Here is a 23092-nt window from a genome sequence, read left to right as displayed (position 1 = left end):
TCTCGTGATACCTCGATGAGTTTCGAAACAGTGTGAATGGGTAACAATCAGATTTATATATCCGGCCCAATGGAGAGATATTTCAATGATCCGAGGACTTTTGAAAGTGAGATCATCAACTCCAACATCAATATTCACAATAAATTCGGACCGTTATATCTCTTGTGCTCTGTAATAATTTTTTGTGACTCTTTCAATCTCTGTACTGCGTGATCTATGTGTATTATGTACTGTGAATGTCCTTTTTTCATCACTCACAACCCATTTACAGCTACTGTGAGCAGCCCAATTAAGCACTACGACTACGGAGCAAAGCTCAACAGAATGCAAAAACGAGCCCTTCGTTTCACTTGGCATCGCCTTCAAACACGAAATGGAGGAAAGCGAGTGGAAAATGTCTTTGAGGAGGTATAGCCGCCGTCCAATGTGTTCAACCAGGTGATTGAGATGCATCTACTGCAACGTACTTCTTCTGCTTGACGCGCATTCCCGTTTTCTCTGCTTCGGTTCAGTCGAAAGCGCATACCTTTCACCTAATTGAACACATTCTGCGGGGAATATAGATCTATTGCTCCGAGTGTATGAGGTGCGGTAAAAGTATGGGGGCTACTCGTAATTCAAAAAAAGTCGTTTTGGCTTCATCTTTTCGATGGTATTTTTCGATAACATAACACAGGAAAAGGTTTTGTAAGTATGGTGTTCCTTTAATTGCATGTTGCTGAAAACCTAGGATTTTCCTAGTTTTTGCACAAAAAGGAATGAACTACCATGAAACGATCAAGAGAAAACAAGAAGTAACTTTACTTTTATGGAGAGAAGAGCAATCATTCTTCTCTCCATAAAGGCAAAGTTACTTTTTATGGAAAGAAGAACGGTTGCTTCCAAAGGTATCGAAAAAAATACCGAATGTACGCTGGACAGTTTTTCTGCCTTTGGGTATGGGACCACAGATTCTCTTTATTTTAATGATATCACGTAGACAGTTGCGAGACTGCGTAACATGTCAAAATTGCTGATTTGAATTCAGAGAGAGATCCAATAAATGAGTACCACTCTGCAAACTCGGGAGGAATGGATAAGCCAGGTAAGCTAGCTGTGGGTTCATCTAGTCCCCAAGAAACATGAGCTAGGAAAATACTCATGGGTTGTATCGCTACATATAGTAATAGCAAAAAGTACATAAGCAAAGTGTCTGACTAGGAACACCTGTATGACGGCGTAGAAAATATAGGGTTGAAAAGATTAAAGGATAGGGTGCCAGAAAGTAGGAGGACCATGATGCTGAGGCACAAATAAGTACAGCTCATGTGCGCCAATCTAGCAAGCTTTAATTCTTTGAAAATCTGATTGTGCAAACTAAGAACATCAAGTACGATGTAGTACGACAAAGACAGACAAGACAGCCTGAGATCGTCTATGATACAAGAAAAAACTTCTAGGCGGTCTGTAAGCACAAAGGATTTTGTAGAATTGAGCAGGAATGGATCAACGCCTGCTCTAATATTCTTCCTCGCCTGAACTCCAGAATCAAGGTAAGAAGAAAAGGAAGTAAGCGGATTACACAGCGACATGTTAGAACAAGAGCATATTTCGAAGAAGGCAGTTAATGGTGACCTTAACGCCAATTTGGGGAGGGGGAGAAAACTTCGCAAGACTTACAGCAGAACGAACATCAATTTTCCGAGTTGAGTATGGTGATCAGACCATCTTTGAATAGTCAAAATCTTCAGAGTTTCTTTAAACAGCTTTCAGGAGATATAGCAATACGGAAAATGGACGAAAAATTGCTTGGCGATAGAATGAAGAGAGAGCGACACTATCGGCTAAAAGTAGGGAAAAGCATTCGCTTAGTCCATCGAGAATTTGCCAATTACAGGAGGATGCCTTATCTTCTTGTAATAATCGTTACGCTGGAAAGGAAGATGGACGAGCTTCTTCACGACATCAACTTCGATTTCTTCACGTCACTTGCCTGTTATTATCTGAGAGAAGATGGATCTGTCATTTCTGGGATCTTCCTTTAAAAAGTACAACACACTATCAGCTTGGTGAAAAATCCATTCTGATAGAAACAAATTCGAATATCTTCATTTAATTAAGAACCCACCGCCAGCCCTCATCAAACGCTCTGACAAGACTGTCGGGATGCAAAATTTGTAAAAAGAGAAAAAAAAATAGCATTAAATGGTTTTAAAGAGGGAGCATCAACAACTATCACGCATTTTTTGTTGATTTGCTTGAGGCGTAGCTAGGATTGGTGTTGAATTATATTAGAAACTAACATTTCGGCGTTATTGCCTCCGTTGGATCCTGGAAAATTAAAGCCATCAGTAATTTATCCCCTCAAACGCCTAACCACCCCAAAGAAGGCATTCAAACGATAAACAAATCCAATGAAAAAGAAACATCGGCCTACCTCATTTGTTGAATCTGGTAACGTAACAGACCACCACGTGCCGCGAGTCACAAGGGCTTTCACAAGAGACCTGACGGTCCGCCCGTAGTTCAAAATCCGCACAGATCTTCATATGGGGCGAGTTCGTTTGTGATCGCAATGTACTCATCCTTTCCATCATTTTTGAATTTTTGGCAGTTATCCAAAATGCTTTTGCTGCTCTGCGCAAGCAAAATCGAAATGTGAAGTATTCAGAAACAATAGGAAAACTCTCTTAGTTTCCGGAACATGATGCGCAAGTTTGTGGGCACACAGGTGATGGCAGAACACCACGAACAGCCCCCACCAACGCCAATTGAGATGTGGACGGTACAGAGGTAAGTCCAGTAGGTTCTGTGACAAAGCGCAATGTGAATATCGTCGCGTGTACAGCGAAGCTCCACCACCTAGGATACAACATTCTTCCAGTGGTAAAAACAGGGGATCTGCCAAGACATGATCACCACGATCCCCAGATTTGACGCCCTTTGAGTTCTACTAGGGGGGCTTGTGTGAAGCAATATGTGTACAGTGAACGTATCAGTGAGCGACATTAACCATCTAAAACAGAGAATCACAAACGTTATTCACTCTGTTACACCAGACGTCTTTATCCGTTCTTAACCATAGAAAATCTTCAGTACTGCTTTGATGTGTGTAGGGCAACAAATGGAGGCCACATTAAACTTCACTGAATAGAGAAGAAAAAACTTGAAGAGTTCTTCTTTGATTTGGTGGAGTGTTCACATTCCTATCTTGTTTCTTTGCTTTCCTTTGAACGGTCGAAAGTACACCTTAACCTTATACCCTGTATTTTACGGTGTGCTCTACGTTGGGTGGAGAGCTTGGATGTTGGTAGCTCATCTAGGTGCTCCTTTACTCGAATATACAGTCCCCGTCCGGGTTCCCCATGTGACTGCCACCAACCACACGTCTTGAAGAGATTCCATTCTGCCTCCTTTATATATCTGATGGTATGAGCAAAGGTTTTACGCCAAGCGGGTCTACAGAACAGAAGTGAGGGTTGTTGAAATCACCAGCGAACCGCAAGCGTCAGCTGGTACGTAATCTTGTGTATTACCAATTCAGCGCAATTCCCAGTTGCGTGGTTTGCTCATATGACAGAGAGTGTGATTGGTATCACGAGTGGATTACATTGATTACATTGAGGAAACGAGACGCTCACTGTGCGTTTGGGTCAAGGAGCATCTAAATGAAAAAATCTAAGCTATCCACCCTACTCGGAGCACACCGCAGAATACGACATTAAAACTCCGAAAGAGAAGTAGAAATCAAGATACTATCTTTCGAGTCCGAGATCATAGTGCGCAGAACATCAGAGGCATTCTGAGTAACTGCCAAAAGTCCAAAGGTGAATAGAAAAGATGAGTGCACTGCGATCACAAATGAACTGCCTCCATATCAAGATCTGTGCGGATTTCGATCTACGGGGCGGGCCGTCAGGTCCTTTATAAAAACTCGTAGTTATGGTAGTTGGTGGTCTGATACGTTACCATATTCAGCAAATAAGGTAAGCACTACCTGATGTGTTGTCCTTTGAGTATGTCTATCGTTTGGATGTTTTCGTCAGGGTGATGAGGCGCTTCGGAGGATATGTCACTGATGGCTTTGATTTTTCCGGGCTCTGCGAGAGGCGATAATTTCGAAACGTTAGCTGGTGATCAAGATCAATATCAATCTTGACTACAGCTCAACCAAATCAATAAGAAAAGCTACGCTCTCAACATGCGATGTGGTGATAAAAGCCAAGAATACTCGACAAGTCCTTTGAATGCTCTCACTAGTTCCACTGGTACTTTGACCTGGAATTCAGAGATCCACACGGTTCTTGGGCAGGAGAAAAGTACGATAAGCCTCACCGAAATAGTTTATAATGGATGTAAAACAATCTCCAAGTCCTCTCTTCTTGAAACCTCGACATATGAGAGTGTATTAATGTTTTCTTGTTATGCCAACGAGGTTTAGGTGAAACTTTTTATTGGCCTGACGTTTCGACAAACTCGTCTTTTTCAGAGGCGTAAAAATGGTTCGAGGTCTTTGATACCATGCATATCCCATCAAACTCCTCCTCTCTCCTCGCAAAGACTCGATATTGTTCCAAGTACACAACTCAAGACGTTCAAAAGGAAAACAACTGACCAGTTCCACCGACTAGCGGGGTTGGTAAACCACCGCGTTCTTTAAGATTGTCACCAAGGCGAATGAGATCTACGCACTGTGCAGTATCCTTAAGTACTGGTGTCTGGATAACGTTAAGGAACTGCATGTGGGGCAATCTTGAAGCTCACAGTGTTACGAACGGCAAGAAGTCATTGGTAATTGATAAGCACTCATTTTTGTTATTCATGGACGGATTTCTGTCTGAAATCCAGAATGCTTCCAATGCCTTCCTAGCAGATATTTCTTTTTCGTGGGCTAATATCGTACATTTCACTTCAAGCTCATTTCCATCATGCTTATCATTTTTGTGGCGCCCTAACGGTGTCATCAAATTCCCTCGCCTTTTACCAGCCAAATGTTCCTTGATACGCACGTTCAGCATTCTTCCAGCTTCTCCAATCTAAATGGCGTTGCACGTTAGGCATTCTATTTGGTAAATAACTCCGATGTTCGTGCAATCACCGGCCTTAGCGAATGGACAAACCACGCAACATTCTGACACGCATTGCCTGTCGTAGAATCTATTGCGAACTAATTGTCGCTTGATGCTGTCGTTCGGGATGTTCACCAACACAACATTATCTTGCAGCTGTGCTCGCAAAAGAGTCCGGTGTATAGCAGCAGTTAAGGAGTCAGAGACGAAGGGGATGCAGAAGGGAATTCTATCTTTACGTGGGATCCTCACTGTCTTGTTCGCAGTTCGAGATTGGATGTTAGTTTTCGATCTCGTGTAACCGTTTGAACTAGCTATGCTTGTGGCTAGTTTTAGTGATTCTTCCCGTTCTCTGTCCCCTGTGCAAATTGCTGTTGCTGTCTTAACCATATTTCGGACAACTGCCTTTTCCATGTCATTAGGATGGGCTGAAAAAGGCAGTTATCCGAAAATTGTGTTGATGAACATCTCGAACGACAGCATCAAGCGACAGTTAGTTCGCAATAGATTCAACACAAGAGAAGAGAGAGATCTACAAGAGAAGCTGCAAAATTTGCGCAAGAAAGCAAAATTAGGTAAACCAGACACTTGGTGAGTTCTAATGACGGCCATTGCGCAAAAATCCTAAGGGAATGGGTCTCACTGGCACAAAATGCACGACAGCAGGGCGGGCAACTCAGCGGTTAATTTCCTTCAACGAAGTCTTCCAAAAGGTAAAATGCTAGTGAGCAAATCACTGAGCAGCCCTCGCACGCAACAAGAACGAATAAGAGCGATATTGCCCCCATCCCGGCCAAATCCAAAATCAGCAAAAAGTACAGGTGACAAATGTGGCACGAAAACTGTGAGTAATTGCTAGATAAAACTATTAAACTAGTTAAATCTGGGCTGTTAGGGAAAGAAGAGGGTTTTGACTGGTTCCCATACTTTTAGCGCACACGTTACGTAAATTTTCGATTGGACTAAAGTCCCATTGCAAGTTTTCATCTATAATTTCTTGAAATAACTTTATAAATAATAATAATTGCCACAACCTTAAGGTATTCGATCGGCTTGCTCGGACACTACCATGTTTAAAAGACATGTTCACAACTCGAATGTTTTTGTGTGCTATGGCTCGAAATGAGACCGCGTCACTAAGAGACCATGCCAAGGTAAAAGTTTTCCGATAGCTGTGTTCAACAGAAATGAGAAATCAGTTCTTAAACATCTCCGAAACATAAAATTTAGACCTCAAACACTTGCACGTCCTTTCAATTTAATTCGAATGTTTTTCCCTATAGCTGCTCGGAGGTTAACACGTATTATCCTTATTCAGCAATAGATAAATGTCGGAATGCCGCTCCTAGTTACTAACATTCATCAAAACTTATCAGTAGCGATAGACTGCGCCAACACTCCCACTTGCTTCTGAAAATCCGTTTCTAACCTACCGAAAACCGTAGAATCCTTGAGCGAACAAAATCTTTGAGACTTCTTTCCTTCAGTTTTCGTTTTCGTCGTTTCTTTCTCAGACGTTTTCTTCAGGTAGAAAGCGCACGTGAGAATAAAAAGTATTTCAAAAATGTCATATTTAGCTCGGAAAGGAATTTTTTTACTCTAAAGGCTATTTAGTACCATTTAACAGATTCTTGTTTTTTTCAGATCATTAAAGCAGGGTCTCAAGTGCAGAAAATATAGTATATTCGACCAATTACTTTTTTGCATTTAATCGAGGCTATAGGGCCGCTGAGTCTGTGATAGGTGCTATCATGCTACATAATAACGCGCTTAGTCTGTGTGTGTGTTTGTTTGGCTCTGTGTCACGAAAATATTCATTAATGATGCAAAACTCCCCACCGGTGAGGTCCCTAACCATCGCCATGCACCTGATAGGCGAACACTGCACCTTTTCACCGTTGTCCAAAACTATGTAACAATATATGTTGGCTTTGATAGGGCAAGTTAGTTTCTCTCATATGTTAGTGAGGGTAAATAAACTTTTATGTGCACTGTACATGAATGTTAACTTCCAAATTTGCAATGTTAGTGATTAGTCCTTCGATTATAGAGACAGGTTGAAAGTTTTCTTTCAAATTTTATCAACTAAACATTTTTTAAAGTCATTAACTAAGTCCGCGCAATCGCAGTTTTTTTAAAGAAAAAGTGAATGAGTGCACAGAATTGTTTGACTAATCAGCAGGTTTCCTATTTAGGCATTATATAACACTTCCAAAATAGCACCTGGATCGGCACTACTGTGGAAACACAAGAGAAACAGGAAAATGTGGAAAAAGTCCAATAGGTTGAAATATTTATTCCTGCATTTCCATCTAACCTTCATATATTTCCTAGACATTCTCTTTCTGACGATTTTATTCCAGGTTTTACTGAGGCTACCTATTTGAAAGTATTAATTATGATTTTGGTTCCAAAGAAATATGACAATGTTAGAGAACTCAATTTAAACATGGCAAGAAAAGAAGAATTGAATGCGAGAGTTTTTTAAATGTTCGAGTAGTATTGCTTGAACAGAAAGGTCTTGAACTGATCGCATCCATAAGATCAACTATAGATAAATGAGCAAACGAACGGCATACTTAGTGGTGGACAACGCTCACCATTCTTCCATTAGAACGCTTTTGTCTTTTTTTTACGTTCTGCAAAGAGTTCGTTTGTTCGTTTGCTAACTTTTCCTATCATTTATGTCTACTACTCCGTTCCATGTGCTTTTTTTCCGTGCAATATCACGAAGCTGGTCGGGTGTAGTGTAGCGGTTAGAGGTTCCGCTTCCTGCGCGATCCATCGGAGGTTCGAATCCGCCCTAGTGCTTACCAAGCCTTTCGTCCCACAGGGGTCGATAAATTGGTACAAGACTTGTCTAAGAGGATAAAAGCACTGAATTGATACATCGGCTAGCCACCGCAAGTCACTGTATAGACCAGGTGCATGTTCGTTAACCTCAAACGGTCCTGAACTGAAGTGAACGTGAGGGCGCATCCTAAGCGGATTGATTAACACGAAAACTTTGTCCTTTTATCCTTATACACAGACATAAACACAGACTAAGATATATATCGTAAAGTATGATAATTCTCCACACGCAAGCCACAGGTCTTCTCATCAATTGCAGGACACCTGTTCCAGACTAATTTGGTTTGTATACCAAGAGGAAAAGGAAAGATTATCGAATCCCCGACTGGCTCTCCGAGCGCAAACACTTGTTAGGGCATCAGCTCCATGCACCAAATAGGAGGACCTCTGAAGGGAATTGGCTGTAAACTACATAAAACTGATAGCCTAATAGAGCGACACCTTGCGAATAGGATGGATGGGGAAGAGTTCCCCAACCAACGACCTCACGTTGGCTTCGAGTGGCTGAAGCGACACGTGGAGGAGCTGAACGGCAGCACGGCTCAGTCGATTTTCTCAAATTGTGAAGGCCAAGTAGAGGAGATGCCGTCACCTTGGTATTGACCGTCTGGTTGTCAAGAAGTGGCTTCCACCACAACATTTCTACCAGATCCTAAAAGAACCTTTCGTTGGTGTTGATTCGATTGTAGTGGCCGCGGCAGCAGAACGCCTCTGATCAGCCAGTAGGCATGACGACTTTTGTTATCATAGAGGACCCAGCTTTCATCTTGGTTGCTAACATCCAGCAGAACCTCCGATCGGTGCGGGTGAAGCAGCAGATGCTAGATGCTCGTCATGAGGTATGCACAGTTGGTCTTGGTCAGTGTGTGGCTACACACACTACCCATCACACATCGACAGAACTTTTCAGTAGCTTAGAACATGTAGGTGCCTCGATGGTGCAATGAGCAACGTCGAGATGTACTGCTATCATCCCCATCATTGCGTTTGGGAACCGCTCCAAGAGATTGCGCAAATCATCGTCCATCTTGGCGCGTGGATGTCACGTTTGTGGTAAGCCGGCAAAAGGGAAGTAATCCTCGTCGAAGCCGCGGAACCATTTGTAACGGTAGCGCGGTAGTGGTCTTCTCGCCCAAGAACTCGTTGGTGTTGGAGGCCGCCTAACGTGCCGTATGACGTTGCTTCCTATTGTAGAAGGGGACCACTGGGAGATTACGTCGATCGATTCGCAACCCAGTGGCACAGCAGGCTAGGAAGGTTCTAGAACCACCCACGTTTTACCTGGGCCTTCAGGAAAAAAGTTTTACACTTGGAAAAGAAATTAAAGTTTGGAAGTCCCAGCTTTTAAACTTCAATTTTTTTTTCAAATGTAAAAAGATAAGCAGCCTACATAATACAGACTTTACATAATACAGACTGGATGAGTTCTGTTATCTGAATAGCATACTAGAGAAAGACAGTGCAAAGATGCCCAGATATAAACTCAGCATTCAACTCCTTGACAGTGTACAAACGGGGGAATTCTGTTATCCACGAAAACTCGTTGCAAGTCTACCTTTTTAGTATTCGTCCCATGCTGATGTCCTATACTGTACGTCAGCGGTCGTGGTGAAGTCCACAAATGCAAAACAAACAACGAGGGCGTTACACCTTGGCGAAGATTCAAGCATTCAAGCATGATCCATGACCCTTACAGCATTTTTCCATATAACTTCTCATCATCTTGTTTGCAATGCTCAGGTACTGTGATGACTTCGTCCGATATTTTCAACGTTTGAGAGCAGGTAATGTGAGTAGCCCAGGTGGCGACGCTGCTTTTTTCAATATTCTCTGCTACATATTGTAACGTATTTTACGTACTTCGGGCGTGCTCACAACTCCCGCTGCTCCTTTTTCTCTTGCATTGGTCTTTATTTTCAATTACAATTCTTAATGGGCCAAAGTTTGTCAAAATGTGCACCTGTGATCTCTGAAGGAAAATCACATTCTACTTAGAATCCACTTGAAGCACCTTGTTTCAAAGCTTTAAAGTTTCTGAAAGATTGTTAACATTCAATTTTAGCGGATTCTGACACATGACAACCTGAGCTTTAGATTCCGCAAAAATGTTTGACATAAAGACGGCGTACCAACTGCAGTTTAAAGGCTTATCCTTCAAGAACAGAAACCTGGTCGAAAACGCGTGGAAAACCTAACAGAAACCAAAACTTTTTTTTTTCAAAACTTGGAAAATCAAATTGGTTGATGTTTTCACACTTGTTTGAGGCATGGGATAAAGTGCAATGCGAGAGGTCGGAAATTTCCAATCGATTTTTTAACAACACGGCTTCTTGTAGTTCCTTATCTTGTCATTAACATACGTTATTGGCAGGATTATGAAGGTATGAGAGTAGTTAACGAAGGTTGGCGAAACGTCTGTTTTCAGTATCAGATGAAATCGAATACTGAATCGGAATCAGCGACTAATGCGAACACGCACAAAGGGCTAATGTTGTATATTGTTGTTTTCTAATTTCCGTTAAAGACAGCGTATCACGATTTTGATGTAGTGCGGAACCCACAGCGAAAGCGTAGGGCTCATGTGTTCTAAAGTACATTTCAGGAACTAAAGCGGTCTTAGGACGGCTAGAGAAAGATGAGTGGAACCACGCTGAGTTCCGCAATCTATTATCCTAACTCTACGCCGTCGCTGTGGGCTCCGCACCACGTCGTCGTGATGCGCTGTCTTTAAAGGCATCACCCCACGAATCTGAGGTGGTGCGGGTTTCAGGTGGCTTATGCCTATACGGGGTCGCAAATTATGGAGAAGAGGGTGATTCCGTCCATTTCTTCCTGATTGCCGCAAAAAACGGCTCGGAAGGTTGCACTTTGAGCCTTTCGGAGCGCTATTTTCTACAACGAGTTTGATTGGAGCGCGCCAGCCTTCTGCACGCGGCGCATCTTCCAGGCCGTTTTTTACGGAAATTAGGAAGAAATGGACGGAATCACCCTCTTCCCCATAACCCCGTATAGGCATAATCCACCTGAAACCAGCACTACCTCGATTCGTGGGGTAATGCCTTAAAGAGATCTCTAGCATGGCTAGAACAAATAGCAGATAACAATAAATAAGGTATGTTTCCTTCCATTATCCAGTTTGAAACGTCTACAACGAGCCAAATTGCATTTTTTCGCCGTTAAAATATAACACAAAGAGAAAACGTTTTTCTGAAGTCACAAACATGATGTAGTTGCTGACTCCCTCGTGCGAAGTCATTGAAGAAACTTTCCAGGTAACCGTCAAAATGTTCGACGTAGTACTCAAAAACATGGAACTTGAACTATCTAAACGCACTGATACTGGATTTCCTATGGACCCCAAAATAATAGGTATAACAGCTGGAACATCCAAAAGTTTCGTCCATTTTATGTAAGACATAGATAATAAGGATAAAATGTTGCTCATATTCCAAAGGTCATACCCATGGCCCTCTCCGTCCATATGGTCTCACTGGAGAATACTGGGAGAAGCTTGGAGAGACAATTATTGATGTGGTCTTAGGACAGGAAGCTGTACGGGATCTTCCAGGAGCTGGACAAGCTTGGGTGATTTTTACGGCATGTTTAGTTGATCAGGTAATGGCTAATAGTTCCGTTAGTTTTAGTAATCACTCCCAAAAATCGATCTTCTTAAGATGCGTGCTGGTTTCGAAGAGAGTCGGGAGGTCTTTCCAATGTTCCCAAAACGTCAAGCTGTGCTACATTACGCAGCGAAACACCTACACGAGACGGTAATTAATTCACTACCATACTCATTTTTCTATGCTGTGTTTAGTGCAAAATGTCAGGACTCCGAATGCGCTATGCAATCTCTCCCCGATCAAGGATTGTTCCCCACCTCTGCCACTGCGGCGAACATCTCCGGGCGGGGAAGGATGAAAAAAAGCGTGTGCACTACTCGAAGAAATCGCTCGGCTGAAAAAGAGGAGCAAGAATCGAGCTAGAAGCAGGAAATAAATTAAGCAAAGCATTAATTTTACTTGCAAAGACAAACGATTTAAAACGAAGCAGACCTGCCAGTCACGCTTCATGTCATAAATTAAGAATGTGCAGTTGAATTACTTGTTTTGCGACTCGACGACACTGGTTCAGTAAAGTTCTCGTTTGGCTAATGATACATCTTCTATTTTATTCCCTACTTTTTTTTATTTTTAGAAAGATTGTGTGCCTCCTCTGCTTACAGTTAGATCAAAACAAGCTGTCTGGCGCAATTGTGTAAACAGTTGTACTAGAAGTGGCATGATGTAGCTAGCATTTGCGATGGAGCTGGGAGCCTCATAGGCTGCAATCGGATTTAAAAGCATCACCACACGAATCTGAGGTGGTACGGATTTCAGGTGGAGTATTCGTATACGGAATAGTAGATTATGGAGAGGGGGTGATTCCGTCCATTTCTTCCTAATTGCCGGAAAAAACGGCCCGGAAGATACGGCTTCAGGTGTTCTGGCGCACTATTTTCTACAGGGAGTTTGACTGGAGTGCGGCAGCCCTGTGCGGCGTCGCATCTTCCTGGCCGTTTTTTACGCCAACTAGGAAGAAAGTTACGGAATCACCCCGCTCTCCATAATCTACTATCCCGTATACGAATACTCCACCTGAAATCCGTACCACCTCAGATTCGTGGGGTGATGCCTTTAATCGGACAGAGTAGGGCCCTGCCCTAACCGCAGTAGCAAGGTCCTTCGTGCCACTTCAAGAGCAGATGCTTATGCACTTGCTCAATCTTTATTTCACATATGCACACGAAGTCGTCATTTTTTGTAGTTGTGTCCTGAGACAATTTTTTGAGAAATCCTCTTTGGTTAATGCACGATCAATTCGGCTCTAAACACTACCTAGGATTGTCCATAGTTTGCTTCTCTCGACACAGATATGCTTAAGATGCGAGATGTTGCTTATGAAAAAGAGAAGGATGGAAAACCACGTTAGCTACACTTTGTCCAACGAAGGTACAACAGCAACATGACAGGACAATTCGGATCGCCGATCAGCTGCCGATGGATAATTTATTCTTTTGCAATTAAAAATATCTAAGTGAGCTCTGCAAAAATTTTGTATTTTTAGCCTACTACTTCAAATAAACCGGATCTATTGATAAAAATGACACATCGAGTTTAACGAGACCACAATACACTCAGATTTAAACGTAGGAAATGATCCTATATCAAAAGAAACTGTTTTAATGCTTAACGCGAATTGGCTACTACGGTACCAGAAGGAAAATTTCTAATGCAGGAACACATCGACACTACAGTCATCCATGCTGTACGAGAGGAAAGGGAAGGAATTTTCCACAGAAATTTTAAAAACCTTCTCAAACTTGAAATTAAAAGATATTCTCAGCACATTTAGGTTGTCCAAGTGACATTTCAGGCATGTGCCAAGAGCTATCGTTAACGTTACTTCATTAGCCACAAAGAAAGAACCTTCTTAACATAGTAATAAATTTGCGAAAAATATGTTCATTTGCGCACGCAACACCCGAACATCAGACGAAAACACGACAAAATCAGAATTTATAGCATCACTCTGAAAGTACGGCTACTCCGGACCTTCAGAGGTGCTATATAGTGCGACTACATGGTGCTCGCTTTTCTCGTCTCCACTCGCCAACAAAAATAGAGGAAAGGGAAGCTTTTCGCAAAATTCTCCAATGAATTAGAACTGTTTTTATTTCTAACGGCCGTTTTCCCCGCTCCTTTCTTGAATAATGTGCATTATTGAAAGGCATCGTGGTCTTTCTGATAAACGCATCAGTTCCACTACTAAAGAATATTCAAACTTGAATATATATATATATATTGTATAGTATATTATACTGTATATATATTCCATCGGGGCTGCTACAATTTGAAAACATTATTCGATGTTTTACAAACTCTTCTCATCTTTCTTCCCAACAATTGACATAAAATTATGTGCTAACACACGAAATTACGCGAACACCATCATTATACTGTTAAAAAAAAAGACCCTACCTCAGATCACGTAAACTGCTGTCTACTATTCGAACAGCTGTCTGCATGCGTATATCTAATTTTTGATAAATGGATCTGGCAAACATGATGAGAGTAGCATAAAGGGGAGAAGACGGAAGCGTACTATTTGGGTGAAACGCTATGCAACCATTGCCCATGTTCGACTGTCCTTGGATCTTGGCATATTGATTAGGTAGTTTTTCTTTACTGATTTGCTTGAGCTGTAGCCAATGGTGTTGATCATTATTAACAGCTAACGTTTCGGCATTACCGGCTTTGTCAGAGCCTAGAAATATCAAAGCCATCAGTGACTTAACCTCTCAAGCGCCTGATCACCCTACAGATAGTATTCAAACGATAGCCAAATTCAAAGGACAACACATCGGCTAGTGCTTACCTCATTTGCTGGATTTAATAATGTATCAGACTACCACGTACCACAACAACTTACAATGGTTTTTAAGAGGCCCCCCGTAGATCCAAACCCGCACAGATCTTGATATGTGGCCCGTTCGTTTGTGATCGCAATGCACTTATCATTTCTGTTCATTATGGACTTTTCGCAGTTATCCAAAGTGCCTCTAATTTTCTGCGTGCTATGATCTCGGACTCGAAAGATAGTATCTTAACAATCTCCAAGTCCTCTCTTCTTCATTTTCTTCTTCCAATCCTTCTATCTTAACATATACTTCTTTTCGGAGATTTGATGTCGTATTCTGCGCTGCTCCGAGTGGGTGCATAGCTTAGATCTAGCTTAGATCTATTTTACATTTAGATGCTCCTTGATCCAAACGCACAGTGAGCGTCCCGTTTCCCCAATGTAATCATCACCGCACAACCTGCACGTGATACGACACACCACTCCTAATACCATGCAATCACCCCTTCTGCCATGAGGGGAAACGATGCAGCTGCGAGTTGTGCAGGGTCAGTCATACACACGATTTCACACCAGCTGACACTTGAGTTTTGCTGTTGGTATTTCCACAACCCTAGCGTCGTTCTGTACATCCGCTTTTTGCAGACAGCTCCGCACCGCTCACTTCATATCACCAGATATGTGAGATAAACAACGTATTCTTTTCTGGGCCATCCACTACGTTAGATCTTCGAGAGGGTTGTCGAGCAACACAGTCTTCAGCTGAATACCTACTGGATATTGCCACTTCATGGGCCGCCCAAGAAACGGTTCATATGTCTCAATTAGTTCATGACAGATCCGTCTGTTAGGTAGTGCGGTAGTGGTACACAAGAAAAAACCCGCTCAATTTCTTACCGCACCCATTGCATGCTGTGAGAACCGACCACTCCATTCTTCTGTGTTCTGATGCCAGTACAGCAATCTTAAAACGTTGAAGGGATCCCTAAAGAAAAAGACTAAAGCGGAGTTAATTATGTTTCACTGCAAAACATATTTCAATGACATCCATTTTTAGCCTCTGTGTGTGTGTGTGCAGACACAAACAAACGCACACATTCTAAACCCTTTACTCTATATCTCGATGGTATGATATGGTGTGATATAACATGTAAGCAAGATATGATATCGATTATGACGAAATCATCACGTTCGAGCTCAGGCATTCTCCTGGCGTAATATGCATAAATGATCCTAACAACCTATCCAGTTTTTGAGAGCATGACGGTCGCCCACATCTGACACTGTCTGAGATCATTTGTTTCATGTAGAGGATATTCCTTCTCTATCCGCTTCGAAAGCAGCTCGTCACGAACCGCACCGAACTTCAGGTAGTTCTAGCCCCATGTTGAAGTCCCCCAAACTCTAGACTATGAGACAGACATCCAAAACTTCTTTTCTTTCTGATCTTATTTCATCACGTACGGGCATCTTTTCTGCCTCTAATCAGACTTTTGGGCTCTGCCACATCAGTATCAGGACTATGGACCACTCTCACTGAATTTGAGTTTACTCCGTTCTCATTCCCCTTTTCAGCACTAGACAACCTGGCCGCTTACCCGCTTTATGAGGGATCCAATCGATTATTGTTTTCAATTTTCACGTCCGTTGCACGACTTCGTTACCTTTTTATTCGTCAACAACAACGTTCAGCCCCATCAGACCGTGGCAACAACTTTAGAGCAGAGATATGACAGTTTCGTGTAAAACGTGTCTTGTTGTATATGAAGCACTCAGGAAATATTTTTACATATCTTCCGCCTTCTGGGCTCTGACGAAGGCAATGTTGAAACGTTAGCCTTGGTAGTTCTTTACTATTGACACTCGCAGTCTTGGTTTCACAAACTTCTCCTCTCAAACTCATTCAAATCTAGCATTAGCACTGTTTAGACTTGAATAATGTGACCAGTGTCCGGGGTGTGGTTGGGACATGTGACATCTTCCCGAAAATAATATAACAAAGTAAAGTAAGCGCAAAACTAAACTAAGTAAAATATATATAAAGTGCGTAAAAAAAGAATAAGTAGAAACAAATTCAGAGCGCTTACGCTCTATTTGGAGGTGATTTTAGCGATCAACTTTTGGGATTCCCTAGATTATAGACTACTTTTCACAAGAGACTAATAGTGTACCTGTCATGTTCATTCTTTCTAAGCCCAGTAAGACCTCGGATTCTCAAATACACTAAAGAGCGTTTTGCAAAGAGCGTCTAGTCTGCAGATGCCATATAATTCCGGGAACAAGTAAACGATGTACTAAGTCCTGGTAACCTCCTCAAAAAACTATGCGGGAGAAACAAGAAACTTGCAGTTGAAATGCAAAAGGAGCATCTACTGGGTAATCCGGATATGTCATCTAGCATTCACAATCGAAATATTGTAAAACGTCAGTAGACAGGATCCTGCTGAACCTAGGAGGAAAGTATGCAAACCAACAAGTAGGTAAAATCGATATTTTCACTCAGTAGATTTAGACTTTTTCCATATTTATTGCCACTAAATGCAAGAGGCACTGAATCCGTCGTCCGTTAGGTGGAGGTGCTGCAATTTTTCTATCAGGTTGGTAATATCTTCCTCCAGAAACTGGAGACAAACGTGCAAACGGCTGCTTAAATAGTAGCTAACACACATAATCTGAGGTGGAACCATATCCTTATCAGTACGCGATGACGAGATTCACTTTACGTCGTTTCTTGTTAGCGCATCATTCTGTGCTAATTGTTGAGGAAAAAGGAAGAGAAACCCATACTCCGAATAATGCTTCCACATTGTGACGATATCGAAGAAGTATAAGTGTAGAATTAAGTTCTTTTAATACTCTCCAGAAGTAGTACTGACGCATTTGGGAAGAATTCAATGGAACCATCACTTCATTTGAACACCATTTCATCAGTATTTAAAAAAACCAAGAAGGTGTTGTTAGAGAAAATTGAAAATTAGGAAGGTATCAGTACCAATTTCTATTGATGATTAAAGGCGAGCGGAAGAAGCACCACAGGAAGTCTGATATCCTACGTTAGCCGGACGCTCATTAGCACATATGTTTGAATAACAGTGTTACCAGCGCGAGAAGCTGGCGAACTTCGCGCTGGTTAGGTAATGATTTGAGTGATACAAGAAGAACCGCATTAAACTTTGCAGTATCTAAGATACTTCCTCCGCTGGGACCTATTAGTAAACATCTTCTAGTGCTCGATCCTAAGTACGCATCACCAAAAACAGAGCTTTGTGTGTATCCAATTCCAGTTTAGTCATGTTCCTCTCAAACCAGAATGAATTCAGTGGCAGGAAATGCTCGAGGGGTGTGGTAGAAAACTCAAGATCTGCTCCCATTTTAGAAGACTGCATTCAATTTAGACATAATGAATTCGGTCAGAAAATGAAATCGGTAACGAGACAAGGGATGTCTTAGTCAAGATCGGAATAGTCTGACAATGCGAAACACGAAATTGGACCGGTACATCCTACAGGAAACTTCGTACACAATAGACCTTTTCGTTTTCGCTCATCTGAGAAATTCGTGAGGGTAGGGTATGCTGTCACGAATGTATGAGAGATCAGCTAGATATTGCCCCTTTGTTTTTCCGCTGTTCTTCTCAAAGTCTTTCCGGATTGTTTCTCATTGTAAATGTGACGAAGCTACCGAACTTGGGTTGTATTTGAGAGAGAATCTTTTAAAATCCGAAGGTCTCAAACGAGAGTTTTGAAAATAATTGCTTTTCCACAGATAGACCATGAGCATCTTCTTCGTATAATGAACAGGTTTGACGACGAACTTCCTTCGTTCATTCTAACTACTGAATGGTACCAAAACATGTCTGGAGCTTCTGCACTTCAAAAACCATTTTGAATTCAAAAATGGGCTCTTATTCTTGCGATGCAACTTGTACGTACCTAATAAAGCAGAGCAAATCGAAATATTGCAATGCTACATAACGTCTTTAAAAGCATACTTGGTATATAGAGCTGGAACTTTCGGTTCAATCTTGTACATTTCAGCGAAGATTTGTTAGTCATTGCTCACACATGGCAGTGTAGGTGGAAAGGTTGAATAGACAACGACGGAAGTGAGAAAGGCAGACAAGTACACGGAGAGAAGCGTGGAATGAAGGGACTTGACTTCTCGAGAAAGTCCATGTGATTAAGCTTCTTCAGTTCCTGCACAGCACCTGTCCCAAGGAATGGGAGATGAGCTATTTATTGCAACGTTGTGTGTTCATTTCCTTCTTATTATTTCCTTTCATTGTTGATAAATACACGAGAAGCGGACAAGTTCGAAAGTTTACGAAGAAGAAGTGTTGGCATTAGTATAGTACATAGATTTGGAAAAAAAAAACACTCCAAGAAGAGAACTGAGGGCAGAGAATAAGTCTCTAAACCACTACTGAACTTATGAAAGTTGGCATTCTTCTGCTTCTAGCTTCCTATTCATAACACAGTAGCAGAGACGTGCAACCCCTCTTTGCGTTTTCAATACAATGGTCTTAAAACCAGTAATCTGTCCGTTGTTCCGCTTGTCCGACGCCACTTCCAAAGTACATTCACAAAGTTTGTACTTGAAACCAAAGTGACCGAATAAAGCACACTCCATGAAAACAGTGCCAGATACGTCTACTTCGGCAGAGAATATCAAGGTGGCTGGTGCGGTTAGTGAGAATATCTAATATTTGAAGATCAGAGTAGCTAAGATAGTTAAACTATAGTGATCGATAACCAGAAGGCTTGCTCCGCATGGGTGTAAAAGAAGAGCTACCTGCGAAAATCGGCTGGGAACCGCAGACTTGCCAGCAGCGTGCTTCCCTGCATACATGTACATCTATCGCTACGCCAGTCGGTGGGCCTCTACGACCTGAAGGGAACACCCATGCTCTGTCCCCCTCCTCGAACCAATGTAGCGTCCACGTTCCTAGAGGGATGAAGGGTGCAAAATGGAAAATGGCACAAAAAGGAATAACTGAAGATTCGATTGATGCAGCAGAGGTCCGTTGGTCCGTCACCCTATAAAAAACTGGTCACTTTGTTTTTCTTTTTAGAGTTCTTGCGTAGTGTACTTAGAATGATATCGAGGCTTCGCAAGGAGAGAGGAGGAGTTTGATGGAATATGCGTAGCATCAACGACCTCGAACCTTTCCCAGACTTTTGAACAAGACGAAGTTGTCGAAACGTCAGACCAATAATGAAGTTCTACCAAAACCTCGTTGGGATAACAAAAATAGATAAATATATTTCCCAGCAGCGTTTTTGTAAGCAATAGTATCTACTAGGTATATTGGTTTGAGGCAAACGTTTTTGAGGCAAAAATGAAAGGAAATTTTATTCATTATAAATTACAATAACTCAGTATAGTATTTGGCGTTCTCTCCAATGTCCTTTGTCCATCTGATCTTCAGCCGCATAATCCCATGTTTGCAGAATTTCTGACGTTTCTAGCTGAAGAGCGATCCAGCTGACTTTTCATGTCTTCCAAGAAGAAAAGTTTTAACCATATAGGGTGTTTTGAAGCGATATAAGTTAATGATAATTAGAGGAAAAATCGGAAGAGTGAGGTGGACATTCCTTCCTGATCTAAACATCGCAGTTAACTTCTAGAAGTCTTTGTCGGGCGTCGTACCGCGTTTCGGTGAAATTCAACTCCCTTTCTATTGCCTAATTATGCTGCTTTTAGCTAGCTAGCTTCTACTGATTTGATTGATTTGTTTGTGAGCAGTACTTTTCCGTAGTAATGGTGTAGTTTGCAGAAAACAGCTTATAGTAAACAATCCCTTTCGGTCCCACCAAAAGGATAACACAACCTTTTCAGTTGTACACTGGCTTTTGTGTTAATTGCATGCATGTTACCCACAACCCATTTTTCATCACCTGCAACCCGCCGCTTTTTAAAGAGATCGTTTTCATTGCGTTTCAATAGAGAATCGCAGCAGAAATTCCTGCTACCAAATTTTTCGCCGCTCATGCTCATGCTCATGTGGGACCCATACATTGGCTTTGTTAACCATTCCAGGTTGACGCAATCACATTGAAACTGCAGACTTGTTGATTCCAAAAATTTCTTCGATCTTTTGAATTGTTCTATGCCGATCACTTTTCAATCTGCCAACATTGCCTTGCCGTCAGCCTCAGTCGTTCGTCCTGAACGTGTTGCATCGCTGTAATTACAACTGTTTTCACGAAATTTTCTGAACCAAATATGACAAGTCGAAGAGTCAACGACACCCTCCCCGTACAGTACATATATTCGGGTCATAACGACATGAAGCACACTGTATTTGCGCGAGTAGTCGCGACGGTGCAACGCGGCTTTTGACCGCTCGCAAACGGCCTACGAACAGTTTACTTGCTGCTAAAATTTGCCGCGTGCCACCAGCTGATCGATATTAGTAGAAATTTTTTTACTTGTTGGTATTCATCATGATTTTCTTTCTAGTTTCTTCGTCTCTTATGTTCCTTTTTTCGCATTTTAGTTATCTTTGCTGTATTTTCTTCCTTTATAGAGATCTATATTGGTCCCAAGTTATTGTGTTGGTTTTGTTCACGTTTTTCTTTTGAAATTTGTATGTATTTTCATGTTAATACTTTTTGTTTATTTGTAAGAAAGAGAAGGTGAAGAAGCAAAAAAAGAACATTAACATGAAAATATATGCAATTTTGAACCAAATTTCACAAGAAAAACATTAACAAAAACCATACAATAACTTAGAAACAATACAGATACAATGTAGACTTTTATAACAAAAGCAAGTTACAGCAAACATAACAAAAACACGAGAAAAATGAACAAAAACTACGGAAAAGAACTAGAAAGAAAAGCAAAAAGAATGAAAACAAAAAGAATGTTGCAGATGCTATCAGAAAAATTAGTACGAAGTGAAATCAAAAGGAGGATTGTACGAAAAGAAGATTCTGTTGTTGTTGGTGGAATTTCAAGGGAATGATGAACTTTGAACTGCTCCCATCTGGGTTCACCGTGACCGCTCAAGTCTACTCTTTTCAGCTACAGAAATTGGCAGACGCAATTCGCCTGAAGTGACTGCTCTTCTTCATAATAATACCCGACCTCACGTGGCAAAACTTACTCCCCAGAAAATTACCCAGCTTGGTTAGGAAGTTCTACCGCACCCTGCTTACTCCACTTTGCCCCATCTGACTATCATTTTTCGGGCACTAAAGCTGCATCTACGAGAGGAAACATTCGATGATCAGAAAGAGCTGGAAATTGAGACTTCGCTCTTCTACGACTCGCACCTGCCAGAGTTCTAGACTTCTGGGATTGACAGTCTAGTGATCGTTGTACATACGTAAGGGATTATGATGGTCATTATTTTGTTGATTGATATGTATGAACAATAAAGCTACAATTGTTAGAAAAAAGGGTGAAATTTGGTACAAGACTTTCGCGCCAACCTAATATTTCGCACAGAAAATAGAATTGATATTAGATCGTACAGACACATACTGTTCAGATAAAAGCCGGCACTTCTTTTCTGCACAACATTCCAACAGGAATGAATACAACAGATGCTGCTTTTTGCTTAGTCACAACGCTAAGAATGGAATAGTAAACATTTGAGGTCACAGAGTGATTCAAAATATTTAGTTTTTGGCAGACGATTGAGAGTGAGTCAAGGATGATTTGCGGTCGAATCTAACGTCTATGTTGAATGTGACCTTATGTTCTCTACTCTCTGCGCGAAATACCACAGACTCTTGATTCCCCTTCATTGTCATTATACTAAGGCAACGGCAACACCACGATAAAGCACCAGTTCGACATATTGATCAAAATACATCTAATTTGAAAAACTTCACACTTATTTCAATTCAATTTTAATTACATTCAAAGCCATAGTATAATCATAAGGATATACGAGCTGAGTGTAAGAGGCACAATAACACTGACAAAGGAATGTTTGAGATGCAATATTTTTAAGTAGTCTGGAAGATATGTTTCACAAGTACGCCGGCTTATCCTGCTTCACCGGGTGGCTCCCGTAATGGCTGTTTGTTACATAAGTATCGCCTCATTATCAATGAGACATGCCGTCGCAGACAGCATGTTTAGAAATGATTTCGAAATGCGCTCAGTTGACCTTGAACGAAAAAAATCGATACGCTTAGCGAATGATATTTCAGGAAATAACGGATATGCAATGATTCGAAAACGAAGAACAGCACACAAAAGTAACGGATTCACGAATGAACAAGTTCACGCTTTGCCTTACCTTCATCTCTGGCGAGATTTCATGACTGAAATACGATGTTGTTTGGTGCGGACCCAGCTGTTGAATTTTTGCATACCTCATCCCACTTTTGATTTTTAATTTTTTTCGGAGGGCCTGGACTGGACGACCGTGCACCACTTTCCCTATAGCTTGGAACTTGCCCCATCTAACTAACACCTGTTCCGCGGCCTGAAGCATGAGCCGTTCCCCATTAAAGGCATCGCTTCACGAATCTGAGGCGGTACGGATTTCATGTGGTGTGTTCGTATACGGGGTGGGAGACTATGGAGAAGGGGTGATTCCGTCCATTTCTTCCTAATTGCCGTAAAAAACGGCCCGGAAGATACGGCTTCAGGCGTTCTGGCGCCTTATTTTCTACAGGGAGTTCGACTGGAGCGCGCCAGCCTTGTGCGGCGCCGCATCTTCCGGGCCGTTTTTTACGGCAATTAGGAAGAAATGGACGGAATCACTCCCCCTCCATACTCTCCCATCCCGTATACGAATACTCCACCTGAAATCTGCACCACCTCAGATTCCT

At 41.7% G+C, this 23092-nt stretch overlaps 1 protein-coding gene across 2 annotated transcripts; it reads left to right on the top strand.

Annotated features, from left to right (window-relative positions):
- Nucleotides 1-36: 36 nt before the first annotated feature.
- RB195_024706 (uncharacterized protein) lies at nt 37-11884 on the top strand (the record flags this gene model as incomplete). Of its 2 annotated transcripts, XM_064212577.1 has the most annotated exons (7): nt 37-106; nt 272-408; nt 6089-6202; nt 11174-11270; nt 11356-11516; nt 11576-11671; nt 11729-11884. In XM_064212577.1, the coding sequence occupies 7 exons, from the start codon at nt 37-39 to the stop codon at nt 11882-11884; spliced, it is 831 nt and encodes a 276-aa protein (XP_064068458.1). The 2 variants fall into 2 exon arrangements, with proteins under 2 accessions (XP_064068458.1, XP_013296791.2); XM_013441337.2 differs by lacking the exon at nt 37-106 and having other exon boundaries at nt 325-408.
- Nucleotides 11885-23092: the final 11208 nt, after the last annotated feature.

This window comes from Necator americanus, chromosome X (assembly GCF_031761385.1).
Source record: "Necator americanus strain Aroian chromosome X, whole genome shotgun sequence".
Classification (NCBI taxonomy): domain Eukaryota; kingdom Metazoa; phylum Nematoda; class Chromadorea; order Rhabditida; family Ancylostomatidae; genus Necator; species Necator americanus.
This window is presented reverse-complemented; position numbering and strand designations above follow the sequence as displayed.